Below are 13,806 nucleotides of genomic sequence, written 5' to 3' on the forward strand. Positions count from 1 at the left end.
TCACCTGCTTTCTCCGGTGTCACACCTGTTCCTCCTCATGACCTTGTTCACCTGGAAACTCTGTCCATCACTGTGAAGTCTACACTCGTTTGACTGTTCCATAGATATTACAGCTAGCGACAGGGCAAGTTGCGCCCTCCACACACCGACCATAGAGTTGGCAAGTAGCGCCCTCCACACACCGACCATAGAGTTGGCAAGTAGCGCCCTCCACACACCGACCATAGAGTTGGCAAGTAGCGCCCTCCACACACCGACCATAGAGTTGGCAAGTAGCGCCCTCCACACACCGACCATAGAGTTGGCAAGTAGCGCCCTCCACACACCGATCATAGAGTTGGCAAGTAGCGCCCTCCACACACCGACCATAGAGTTGGCAAGTAGCGCCCTCCACACACCGACCATAGAGTTGGCAAGTAGCGCCCTCCACACACCGATCATAGAGTTGGCAAGTAGCGCCCTCCACACACCGATCATAGAGTTGGCAAGTAGCGCCCTCCACACACCGACCATAGAGTTGGCAAGTAGCGCCCTCCACACACCGACCATAGAGTTGGCAAGTAGCGCCCTCCACACACCGACCATAGAGTTGGCAAGTAGCGCCCTCCACACACCGACCATAGAGTTGGCAAGTAGCGCCCTCCACACACCGACCATAGAGTTGGCAAGTAGCGCCCTCCACACACCGATCATAGAGTTGGCAAGTAGCGCCCTCCACACACCGATCATAGAGTTGGTTAGAGGCCGCACTTTCCACAAAACCTATGCTATCACAGAAGCAATCATGTAAAAGATAGGAGGTGGGCCCTCTTTTCAACTCTATGACAATGACACACACAACCAAGGGTTATGACCTCTGATGGCGACACCCCCAGAAAAATGCTGCTTTTTAATTGGTATTTTTATTTGGTTCAGGAAGCCTTAGGCGGAGCCCCTGCTCAGAAAAAAAGAGAGGAACATCTTTATTGTTGATATATTAAGTCTGAACTACTGTAAGTGCTTGTGCTTTTAAGCAATGAGAGTTTTTCTTATACAGCATTTATATACAGCGTCTATACATACAAACATTCACACTAACATGGGCACTGAAGGCATGACAGTCCGCCTGCAAGCCTCCAATTCTCTTCAGACTTAAAAAAAAAGAAAAAAAGAAAGCCAAAGAATAAAAGAAGAGAAACATAACAGGCATTAACATGTCATTCCAGAAACCACAACCTTGCTTCAAGTCAAAAGATGAAAAGCATGCGTATAGATCTTTGGGCATGGCTTCTGTTTCAGAACGTATATATTGTTTATTCTACATCTTTAAGAGCTATTTTCATCTTGGTTGTATGAGCTGATGTTACATGACAGATGGGGGAATGGAATGTGTAGAAGAAGAAATAAATGCTTTACGGAAAATCAGAAATCTTTAAACTGTCGGAACATTTCGTAAAAACAACAAAACTTGACATCAACAGTGAAGCAAGCAGGAGACATGGCAATTGACTACAATGTGACAGAAAGAAAATCGGGAATCTTTCAAATAGTACGACATATTGTAAAGGTACACTTTGAACGCTAGCTACTACACAGGTAATATACTCTAGTACATTCTAGTATCCTAGCTGGTGTTAATGATATTAAGACAGGAGTTAACCCTTGGCAGCCCGCTCCGCAGGTCAGCTCACCTTCTGTAATTGTCACAGACTTATGCACGTAAAGGCTTGTTGCACACAACATGTCTACACCGGGCAAATTCAGATTTTTCAGCCAATCTCAACCAGCTGACATGTGTGAGGTATTAAAGGGTTAATTGTGTACATATTGTCAAAGTGGTCATAGATATTTTTTGTTGTTGTTGAAAATATTTAGTTGTCTTTCTTTCGCACACAAAATAACATTTCAGTCATGCAATCTGAGGGCACACACTTCCAAACCATTGCACAGACTTCTGTTAAAGGGCAGTTCCGCCACTTTTCAACCTCATATTCATTATCTCCAGCACCATATCAGTGTCTACATGTGTGAAAACGAACACGTTGTTAAGTCTATGATCTGTGGGTAAAAAGGTAAGGAGAAAGGTCCTAAAACAATGCTCCTCTGTGACATCACAGGGTTTTTTAAAAACAGTGATTTTCAAAACCGGCAACGAGTTTCTAGCCAGAGGGATAATTCTTGATGATGTCATTTGGTATATCTTTTTAACTTGATATTTGTTTTCTACAAAACATAGAAATGGGACGTTTTCACATATGTAGACAATGGTATTGTAATGGAGATAATGAAAATGAGGTTGAAAAGTGGGTGACATCCCCTTTAAGTTGAGCTTTTTGACAGATAACTACCATGAGGTAGTGTTACAGTATTTCATGAGTTGTTACAGGATAATGCCTGTGATTACTGTTGTAGGATATGAAATGTACAAATGACACATGGACTGTTATAAATCAACTGTTTGCACACAGAGCTGGTTTGAGTTATTACTAAGCCATCTATGGAAGGTTTGGTACTGAGTTTTGTAACTGTTCTGTCTTTGCTCATGAAAACATGAAGTACTGTAACTGTTAAAACTGTATTGGATGTTCGTTATGGTTTTAAAATGGGGATAAAGGTGCCGATCAGTGTTGTGGGGTAGATGGGGGGCTGCGGTTCACACACACACACACACACACACACACACACACACACACACACACACACACACACACACACACACACACACACACACACACACACACACACACACACACACACACACACACACACACACACACACTCTCCCTCTCTCTGGGGGTGGTCTACTTTTTCTCTACTTCTTCCTGTAGTTGCCCAGCTGGATGGCAGAGCGGTCGAACACACAGCGGAAGGTGATGGGCTGCACCTCCCAGTAAGGGACGGGGTTGGAGAACAGGCTGATGCCAGAGTACATGGCCTTCTTGGTATTGTAGCCCGGTGGGCAGAAGTCCTGGGTGCCCACCACCCCTATCTTGTTGCTGTGGAGGTAGATCACCTGGGAACATATCAACCACAATGAGTGGTTAGAGGGAGGGATGTCTGGAAATGAACATTGCATATATAAAAAGGTCATGTATGAAGCTAACACAATTCCTTTTGTTGAATGGCAGAAAATCATTTCTGTGTTAACAACTTATTAATATTTATTTCATCATCATCATCAGATTGATCTGTAATGGTTACACCCTCCTGAGAAAACCCTGTGTGAGGTGGAACATCCATGGACATGAAGCCTCTACCCATTCTCCCAGGTGTGGCGGGACACCTGTGTGTCCGGTGGAACCCACCTGGATATACTTGTGGTCAGGCAGGCCTGCAGGCACGGTGGTCAGGGCATTGTTGTCCAGGTGAAGCTCTCTGAGGTGAGGAACCATGGCCAGAGAACCGTTCTCCACCTGGCTGATCTCATTGTAGCTTAGACCCAGCCTAGGAGACAAACCAGCCAATGGGGAGAGACACAGAATGTGTCAGAGCCAATGGGAAAGACATGGTGTGTAAAAGAGCCAATGAGACAGAGGTACAGAAGAAGAGAGATAAAAGAGGGCATGAAGCCCTGAGCTGTCCCTACAAGTCCCAACGTACAGAATGTATAAAAACAAATGAGAGAAAGAAAACATCCAATGGGAAAGACACAAACTGGTTTTCTGCCAATGAAAACCATGGGCAGAATGTAGACTAGCAAATGAGAAAGAGGCTTTACTTTTGCCAAGGGATCAACTTCGTAGACAAAATGAAATACTCGCTAGCGAACGTGTTGCCGATCCAGAAAATGGAAAATAATATTTTCAGTGAATCCTGTAGCTCTTCCAAAATAAACTGCCTTGTACTGCATGAAAGGATATTTCTGTTGTTTAGTCTACCTACTTCGGCATGAGTCTTTTCCTGTCCTCCAAGCGGTGATCTTATAAACCAAGCTGTTGATTTTCAGAAACATTGCTTTCATATGCATTTTGTCAAAACTCTCAAACACATAATGATAAATCAACACCCCCAATGTCTCAATGAGAGCCAGAGAGTGAGAGACAGAGAGAGAGTGACAGAGTGAGAGAGCTCTAACAGGCACAGCCACAAGGAGTGAGAGAGAACCAGAGGTTGGGTTCTCTGAGTGAGTCTGTCTGGTTGGTTTAGATCTGGTACTGATGTATACCTCTTTCTCAAGCCCTGGCGTCTTTCCACAAATACAGCAGTGGACTCCAATTGCAGAACGCACTCAGCGTTGAGAAGAGTGGACAACTGAGTGATGACGAAGGAATAGAGAGAGAGAGAGGGGGGGGGAGAGAGCGAGAGCGATAGCGCGCACGCGCAAGAGAGAGAGAGACAGAGAGAGACAGAGAGAGAAACACAGAGAGAGGGACACACAGAGAGGGACACACAGAGAGAGAGAGAGAGAGAGATAGAGAGACAGAGTGAGAGACACAGAGAGAGGGACACAGAGAGAGGGACACAGAGAGAGAGAGAGAGAGAGAGAGAGAGAGAGAGAGAGAGAGAGAGGGACACAGAGAGAGGGACACAGCGAGAGGGACACAGAGAGGGACACAGAGAGAGGGACACAGAGAGAGAGAGAGAGAGAGAGAGAGAGAGAGAGAGAGAGAGAGAGAGAGAGAGAGAGAGAGAGAGAGAGAGAGAGAGAGAGAGGGACACAGAGAGAGACAGAGAGAGAGAGAGAGCGAGAGACAGAGACACAGAGAAACAGAGAGAGACACAGAGAGAGACAGAGACACAGAGAGAGAGAGAAAGAGAGTGAGAGCGAGAGAGACAGAGACACACAGAGACACAGAGAAAGACACAGAGATACACACAGAGAGAGAGAGAGAGAGAGAGAGAGAGAGAGAGAGAGGAGAGAGAGAGAGAGAGAGAGAGAGAGAGAGAGAGAGAGAGAGAGAGAGAGAGAGAGAGAGAGAGAGAGAGAGAGAGACAGAGACAGAGACAGAGAGTGAGAGTGAGAGAGACAGAGACAGAGACACACAGAAAGACACAGAGAGACACACAGAGAGAGAGAGAGAGAGAGAGAGAGAGAGAGAGAGAGAGAGAGAGAGAGACAGAGAGTGAGAGTGAGAGTGAGAGCGAGAGAGACATAGACACACAGAGGAACAGAGAGAGACACAGAGAGAGAGAGAGAGAGAGAGAGAGAGAGAGAGAGAGAGAGAGAGAGAGAGAGAGAGAGAGAGAGAGAGAGAGAGAGAGAGAGAGAGAGAGCAGAGAGACACAGAGAGACACACAGAGAGAGAGAGAGAGACAGTACTAGCAGCAGAGTACAGGGCGGACAAGGAGTTTTGGACATGCTGCTCCAGTCTAACCTCCCCAGTGAATGAGGCGATGTGGTACAAAAAACACTAGTGGCATTAATGCCAATAAGCACCGCATCAATTCAAATACCCCTTATATAACTGAATTGGTGACTACCCAGGATTGTTGCTGAGGTTTGAAATACATACTAGTGTGTGTGTGTGTGTGTGTGTGTGTGTGTGTGTGTGTGTGTGTGTGTGTGTGTGTGTGTGTGTGTGTGTGTGTGTGTGTGTGTGTGTGTGTGTGTGGGGCACTGTTGTCTAGAGATGACCCAATATCCCACTACAAGACTACTTATGAAGTGTTGACCCACTCATCAAATACAGTGAAGAAGAATACTGTACGCATGCTTTGTCCTCGTCAAGAGCATTTATCAACCGTTTTTTGAAACATTGAGTAGAAACATCTTTACTTAGCCAGGTTCTTGAGGCCCTTCAGGTTGTCCGCCTGCACCTTGGTGATCTTGTTGCTGTCCAGGTGGAGCTCGGAGAGGGAGGAGGGCAGACCTGGCAACCCACAGGAGAGAGACAGTGACGAGAGGACAAACAACCGGGGAAACCACAGCAGTTATGGTGAGGGGAAGCTAAGTGGTTAATGTCTACATACAGTATGCCAGTAGGACTCTGAATCCATACTAAGTCTAATGCATCTGAAATGGCACCCTAATCCCTAGTGCACTACTTTTGACTAGGTAATATAGGGAATAGGATGCAAACTCAGACGCAGCCTCTAACATCCAGAGGCCTATCCTTCATCCCTTCTATTCCTATTAAAGCATTAGATTAGAGGATCTCTCTCTGAGTACTATTCGATCTGAACTGGTTGCCAGATTCCCACAATAGACCAGATAACATTCATCTTACACACCTTTGAATTAATATGCTGTTTTAGTTTTCCTGTCTAGGTTCCACACTGTAACCATTGTTCAGTGGAGCCTATGAATCCACATGTGCATTCTTGCAGTGCAAGATGATTGATGATTTTGGCTGTGGTCGATTGAGTAAGAGATCCTCGCTGTTAACTTGAATTCCTTTGTTTTAGCTGGAGCTATTGAGCTGTGAAGTATTCAAACCAGTCCTGGTTGAAAATAGAGATTCAGGCACAGCACTGTAAAAAATAATAAGATGTTGATTCAACGTACAATTGAAAGGCATTAAGTTGCAATTGTGAGTTTGCTCAACAAAATGTTCACACACCAACTATTGTTGTGAGTTTGCTCAACAAAATGTTCACACACCAACTATTGTTGTGAGTTTGCTCAACAAAATGTTCACACACCAACTATTGTTGTGAGTATGCTCAACAAAATGTTCACACACCAACTATTGTTGTGAGTATGCTCAACAAAAATGTTCACACACCAACTATTGTTGTGAGTATGCTCAACAAAATGTTCACACACCAACTATTGTTGTGAGTTTGCTCAACAAAATGTTCACACACCAACTATTGTTGTGAGTTTGCTCAACAAAATGTTCACACACCAACTATTGTTGTGAGTTTGCTCAACAAAATGTTCACACACCAACTATTGTTGTGAGTTTGCTCAACAAAATGTTCACACACCAACTATTGTTGTGAGTTTGCTCAACAAACATTTTGACAATCCCATTGCAGCTGGTTGCCTTAGAATTATACAGTATGTTGAATACATCTTTTGTTGTTGTAGTGTGGTCAAAATCCTTACAGCCATCCTTTATTGAAATGACATGTTATTTTCCATATTCTTTAGTTGGATCCTCACAGTGAAATGATCTGACATGGCTGGATAGGTGAAAGCTATGTAATGGATCTCATACCTAGCCTCGTGTTAGATTTCCTATGATCCCTTCAAGGGACTGGAGGGAAGGATGATTTGTGATGGGGTGACCAGAGAGGGCAGTACCTTTGGGGATCTCTGTCAGGTTGGTGTCTGCAATGCGGATGTATGAGACCTTCTTCAGGGCCCCGAATGCCCCAGCCTCAACCCCTGCACTCTTCAGGGGGTTGGAGCCGAGCTCTGGAAAGAGAAGGAGGGAGGGAGAGACAGACAGAGAGACAGAGGGAGCAGAAATAAAGAGAGGGCAAGAGAGAGATAGACAGAGAGGAAGATAAATAGAGGTAGACAATCAGGGGAGGAGACAGAAAAGAAAACAGAGAAAAAAAAGGTCCATTAACCACATTTCAGTCCTGGTGTGTTACGGGAATCTCAACCTGACTCATGTATAAACATGGTTTGCGGCCGGCGTGGGATATTGTCCATAAGCCCTGCCTCCCTCGTCCTTTAGCCTCGCTGGATTGGCCGATTTGTCACACTGGGGATATAATCAGAGGATCAGTGTGTTTTAGGGCATACCGCTCCAGTCCTTCAGCTATGCTGTAATGAGACACTTTACATTCTGAGAGGGAATGTAACACACACCAGAATAGAGACATTATAAATAAATGTATACATGTGCACACACACACACACACACACACACACACACACACACACACACACACACACACACACACACACACACACACACACACACACACACACACACACACACACACACACACACACACACACACACACACACACACACACACACACACACACACACACACACACACACACACACACACACACACACACACACACACACACACACGCACACACACGCACACACTCTGTCACTCTCTCTGCTGCTGGCACCCTCAAATTCCACTCTCCACTCTGCAAGCAATGAACCAACCCTTCCTCTCTGTAGGCGAATGCTGGCACTCTCTAAACACTGACACGTTGTAATTCATGGTTACACAACACTTTGATCATCAGGCTCTGACTGTAATGTTTTAGTGTACTTTTTAGCTGAAAACTTGTTAACTTGCTCCTGTCATATTGCTACTATACAGTCAATTAAGGAAACATGTTCAAGTGACTGTGTGTTCGGTATATGTGTGTAAGGATTAGACTAGTTCTATCGTATGAGTACAGAACAAGGGATGGGTTGAGTTCACCATGCACCCATGGTGCAAAGCAAGGGCACAAAATATCTGAAAGATTTCTAATAGTATTTGAACCCAGGTCTGGTTCATACCCATGACGATGACCTGGGCCATGCCCTCGAAGGAGGCCTTCTTGATCTTAGTGATCTCATTCTCATGGATGCGAAGCTCCTGCAGGCTCTTGGGCATGTTGGCGGGCATTTCCTTGAGGTGGTTCTTGGAGAGGTAGAGGCGCTGCAGCTTTCCCAGGGGAAGGAAGGCCTTGGGGTGGATTGTGGTGATCTGGTTGTTCACCAGGATCAGGGTCTGGGGAGATTGGAGAGAGAACGATCCCTGTTATATTTAAGCTAACGCTAATGTGTATGTTTTGCTAATTATAATTTATATGTTTATCCTAATTATAATTAGTATGTTTGCGGTAATGCTAATTACTATGTTGATATTTATGCTAATGTACAATTAGGCAACTGTTTTTTCTATTTGAGATTGCTTTTGAGATAGCTTTTTCTATTTGAGATTGCTTTTGAGATAGCTTTTTCTATTTGAGATTGCTTTTTCTATTTGAGATTGCTTTTGACATAGCTTTTTCTATTTGAGATTGCTTTTGAGATAGCTTTTTCTATTTTAGATTGCTTTTTCTATTTGATATAGCTTTTTCTATTTGAGATTGCTTTTTCTATTTGAGATTGCTTTTGAGATATCTTTTTCTATTTGAGATTGCTTTTGAGATAGCTTTTTCTATTTGAGATAGCTTTTTCTATTTGAGATTGCTTTTTCTATTTGAGATTGCTTTTGAGATAGCTTTTTCTATTTGAGATTGCTTTTTAGGTAGCTTTTTCTATTTGAGATTGCTTTTGAGATAGCTTTTTCTATTTGAGATTGCTTTTTCTATTTGATATAGCTTTTTCTATTTGAGATTGCTTTTTCTATTTGAGATTGCTTTTGAGATATCTTTTTCTATTTGAGATTGCTTTTGAGATAGCTTTTTCTATTTGAGATAGCTTTTTCTATTTGAGATTGCTTTTTCTATTTGATATAGCTTTTTCTATTTGAGATTGCTTTTTCTATTTGAGATTGCTTTTGAGATATCTTTTTCTATTTGAGATTGCTTTTGAGATAGCTTTTTCTATTTGAGATTGCTTTTGAGATAGCTTTTTCTATTTGAGATTGCTTTTTCTATTTGAGATTGCTTTTTCTATTTGATATAGCTTTTTCTATTTGAGATTGCTTTTTCTATTTGAGATTGCTTTTGAGATAACTTTTTCTATTTGAGATAGCTTTTTCTATTTGAGATTGCTTTTGAGATAGCTTTTTCTATTTGAGATAGCTTTTTCTATTTGAGATAGCTTTTTCTATTTGAGATTGCTTTTGAGATAGCTTTTTCTATTTGAGATTACTTTTGAGATAGCTTTTTCTATTTGAGATTGCTTTTGAGATAGCTTTTTCTATTTGAGATTGCTTTTGAGATAGCTTTTTCTATTTGAGATTGCTTTTGAGATAGATTTTTCTATTTGAGATTGCTTTTGAGATAGCTTTTTCTATTTGAGATTGCTTTTGAGATAGCTTTTTCTATTTGAGATTGTTTTTGAGATAGCTTTTTCTATTTGAGATAGCTTTTTCTTATTTGAGATAGCTTTTTCTATTTGAGATTGCTTTTGAGATAGCTTTTTCTATTTGAGATTGCTTTTTCTATTTGAAATTGCTTTTGAGATAGCTTTTTCTATTTGAGATTGCTTTTGAGATAGATTTTTCTATTTGAGATTGTTTTTTAGATAGCTTTTTCTATTTGAGATAGCTTTTTCTTATTTGAGATAGCTTTTTCTATTTGAGATTGCTTTTGAGATAGCTTTTTCTATTTGAGATTGCTTTTGAGATAGCTTTTTCTATTTGAGATAGCTTTTTCGATTTGAGATTGCTTTTTCGATTTGAGATAGCTTTTTCTATTTGAGATAGCTTTTTCTATTTGAGATTGCTTTTGAGATAGCTTTTTCTATTTGAGATAGCTTTTTCTATTTGAGATTGCTTTTGAGATAGCTTTTTCTATTTGAGATTGCTTTTGAGATAGCTTTTTCTATTTGAGATTGCTTTTGAGATAGCTTTTTCTATTTGAGATTGCTTTTGAGATAGCTTTTTCTATTTGAGATAGCTTTTTCTATTTGAGATTGCTTTTGAGATAGCTTTTTCTATTTGAGATTGCTTTTGAGATAGCTTTTTCTATTTGAGATTGCTTTTGAGATAGCTTTTTCTATTTGAGATTGCTTTTGAGATAGCTTTTTCTATTTGAGATAGCTTTTTCTATTTGAGATTGCTTTTTCTATTTGAGATAGCTTTTTCTATTTGAGATAGCTTTTTCTATTTGAGATTGCTTTTGAGATAGCTTTTTCTATTTGAGATAGCTTTTTCTATTTGAGATTGCTTTTGAGATAGCTTTTTCTATTTGAGATTGCTTTTGAGATAGCTTTTTCTATTTGAGATTGCTTTTGAGATAGCTTTTTCTATTTGAGATTGCTTTTGAGATAGCTTTTTCTATTTGAGATAGCTTTTTCTATTTGAGATTGCTTTTGAGATAGCTTTTTCTATTTGAGATTGCTTTTGAGATAGCTTTTTCTATTTGAGATTGCTTTTGAGATAGCTTTTTCTATTTGAGATTGCTTTTGAGATAGCTTTTTCTATTTGAGATTGCTTTTGAGATAGCTTTTTCTATTTGAGATAGCTTTTTCTATTTGAGATTGCTTTTGAGATAGCTTTTTCTATTTGAGATTGCTTTTGAGATAGCTTTTTCTATTTGAGATTGTTTTTGAGATAGCTTTTTCTTATTTGAGATAGCTTTTTCTATTTGAGATTGCTTTTGAGATAGCTTTTTCTATTTGAGATTGCTTTTGAGATAGCTTTTTCTATTTGAGATTGCTTTTGAGATAGCTTTTTCTATTTGAGATTGCTTTTGAGATTGCTTTTTCGATTTGAGATTGCTTTTTCTATTTGAGATAGCTTTTTCTATTTGAGATAGCTTTTTCTATTTGAGATTGCTTTTGAGATAGCTTTTTCTATTTGAGATTGCTTTTGAGATAGCTTTTTCTATTTGAGATTGTTTTTGAGATAGCTTTTTCTTATTTGAGATAGCTTTTTCTATTTGAGATTGCTTTTGAGATAGCTTTTTCTATTTGAGATTGCTTTTGAGATAGCTTTTTCGATTTGAGATTGCTTTTTCTTATTTGAGATAGCTTTTTCTATTTGAGATTGCTTTTTCTATTTGAGATTGCTTTTGAGATAGCTTTTTCTATTTGAGATAGTTTTTTCTATTTGAGATTGCTTTTGAGATAGCTTTTTCTATTTGAGATTGCTTTTGAGATAGCTTTTTCTATTTGAGATAGCTTTTTCTATTTGAGATTGCTTTTTCTATTTGAGATAGCTTTTTCTATTTGAGATTGCTTTTGAGATAGCTTTTTCTATTTGAGATTGCTTTTGAGATAGCTTTTTCTATTTGAGATTGCTTTTGAGATAGCTTTTTCTATTTGAGATAGCTTTTTCTATTTGAGATTGCTTTTGAGATAGCTTTTTCTATTTGAGATTGCTTTTGAGATAGCTTTTTCTATTTGAGATTGTTTTTGAGATAGCTTTTTCTTATTTGAGATAGCTTTTTCTATTTGAGATTGCTTTTGAGATAGCTTTTTCTATTTGAGATTGCTTTTGAGATAGCTTTTTCTATTTGAGATTGCTTTTGAGATAGCTTTTTCTATTTGAGATTGCTTTTGAGATTGCTTTTTCGATTTGAGATTGCTTTTTCTATTTGAGATTGCTTTTTCTATTTGAGATAGCTTTTTCTATTTGAGATAGCTTTTTCTATTTGAGATTGCTTTTGAGATAGCTTTTTCTATTTGAGATTGTTTTTGAGATAGCTTTTTCTTATTTGAGATAGCTTTTTCTATTTGAGATTGCTTTTGAGATAGCTTTTTCTATTTGAGATTGCTTTTGAGATAGCTTTTTCGATTTGAGATTGCTTTTTCTTATTTGAGATAGCTTTTTCTATTTGAGATTGCTTTTTCTATTTGAGATTGCTTTTGAGATAGCTTTTTCTATTTGAGATAGTTTTTTCTATTTGAGATTGCTTTTGAGATTGCTTTTTCTATTTGAGATTGCTTTTTCTATTTGAGATAGCTTTTTCTATTTGAGATAGCTTTTTCTATTTGAGATTGCTTTTTCTATTTGAGATAGCTTTTTCTATTTGAGATTGCTTTTGAGATAGCTTTTTCTATTTGAGATTGCTTTTGAGATAGCTTTTTCTATTTGAGATTGCTTTTGAGATAGCTTTTTCTATTTGAGATTGCTTTTTCTATTTGAGATAGCTTTTTCTATTTGAGATTGCTTTTTCTATTTGAGATAGCTTTTTCTATTTGAGATTGCTTTTGAGATAGCTTTTTCTATTTGAGATAGCTTTTTCTATTTGAGATTGCTTTTGAGATAGCTTTTTCTATTTGAGATTGCTTTTGAGATAGCTTTTTCGATTTGAGATTGCTTTTTCTATTTGAGATAGTTTTTTCTATTTGAGATTGCTTTTGAGATTGCTTTTTCTATTTGAGATTGCTTTTTCTATTTGAGATAGCTTTTTCTATTTGAGATAGCTTTTTCTATTTGAGATTGCTTTTTCTATTTGAGATAGCTTTTTCTATTTGAGATTGCTTTTGAGATAGCTTTTTCTATTTGAGATTGCTTTTGAGATAGCTTTTTCTATTTGAGATTGCTTTTGAGATAGCTTTTTCTATTTGAGATTGCTTTTTCTATTTGAGATAGCTTTTTCTATTTGAGATTGCTTTTGAGATAGCTTTTTCTATTTGAGATAGCTTTTTCTATTTGAGATAGCTTTTTCTATTTGAGATTGCTTTTGAGATAGCTTTTTCTATTTGAGATAGCTTTTTCTATTTGAGATTGCTTTTGAGATAGCTTTTTCTATTTGAGATAGCTTTTTCTATTTGAGATTGCTTTTGAGATAGCTTTTTCTATTTGAGATTGCTTTTGAGATAGCTTTTTCTATTTGAGATTGCTTTTGAGATAGCTTTTTCTATTTGAGATTGCTTTTTCTATTTGAGATAGCTTTTTCTATTTGAGATTGCTTTTTCTATTTGAGATAGCTTTTTCTATTTGAGATTGCTTTTGAGATAGCTTTTTCTATTTGAGATAGCTTTTTCTATTTGAGATAGCTCGCTACATTATAATGCAATATATCACATTAGCAATGTGTTCATCTGAAATGTGTTTTGTCACTGGCTACTTTAATGTGGCTACAACTTCCCGTCGGTGTGTGATCATTGTTTATGTGTAAAATGAAGTAATTGAAGGCAGACTTTTCGTTATATCATAGTGAGGTTGCAAAAATTGCTTCACAAACAGACTGGACTATTTTAGGCTATGTTGTACTAGTCGACGAGCATCTTAAACACTTGACATCAACAAAATACGATGTTTTAGACCTATTGCAGACTGTTTGATTACATTTCCCAAGTATGGACTGACTGACTCAATTGAACGTATCCAAGGTAACTGAAATGTGAGATT

The 13,806-nt window shown here is 38.8% G+C and overlaps 1 protein-coding gene across 1 annotated transcript in view; it reads right to left on the reverse strand.

Moving 5' to 3' along the window:
• Positions 1–938: 938 nt before the first annotated feature.
• LOC118381368 (decorin-like) overlaps positions 939–13,806 on the reverse strand; it is a 39,540-nt gene continuing 26,672 nt past the window's right edge. Inside the window, exons 4-8 of the mRNA XM_052492559.1 lie at positions 8,349–8,562; positions 7,169–7,282; positions 5,696–5,789; positions 3,285–3,423; positions 939–2,992 (exon numbers count right to left, since the gene is read on the reverse strand). Of these exons, the coding sequence (XP_052348519.1) occupies positions 2,792–2,992; positions 3,285–3,423; positions 5,696–5,789; positions 7,169–7,282; positions 8,349–8,562 (762 nt within the window). The 3' untranslated portion in view covers positions 939–2,791. The remainder of the gene's footprint in view (positions 2,993–3,284; positions 3,424–5,695; positions 5,790–7,168; positions 7,283–8,348; positions 8,563–13,806) is intronic.

This window comes from Oncorhynchus keta, chromosome 33 (assembly GCF_023373465.1).
Source record: "Oncorhynchus keta strain PuntledgeMale-10-30-2019 chromosome 33, Oket_V2, whole genome shotgun sequence".
In the NCBI taxonomy this organism is placed as follows: domain Eukaryota; kingdom Metazoa; phylum Chordata; class Actinopteri; order Salmoniformes; family Salmonidae; genus Oncorhynchus; species Oncorhynchus keta.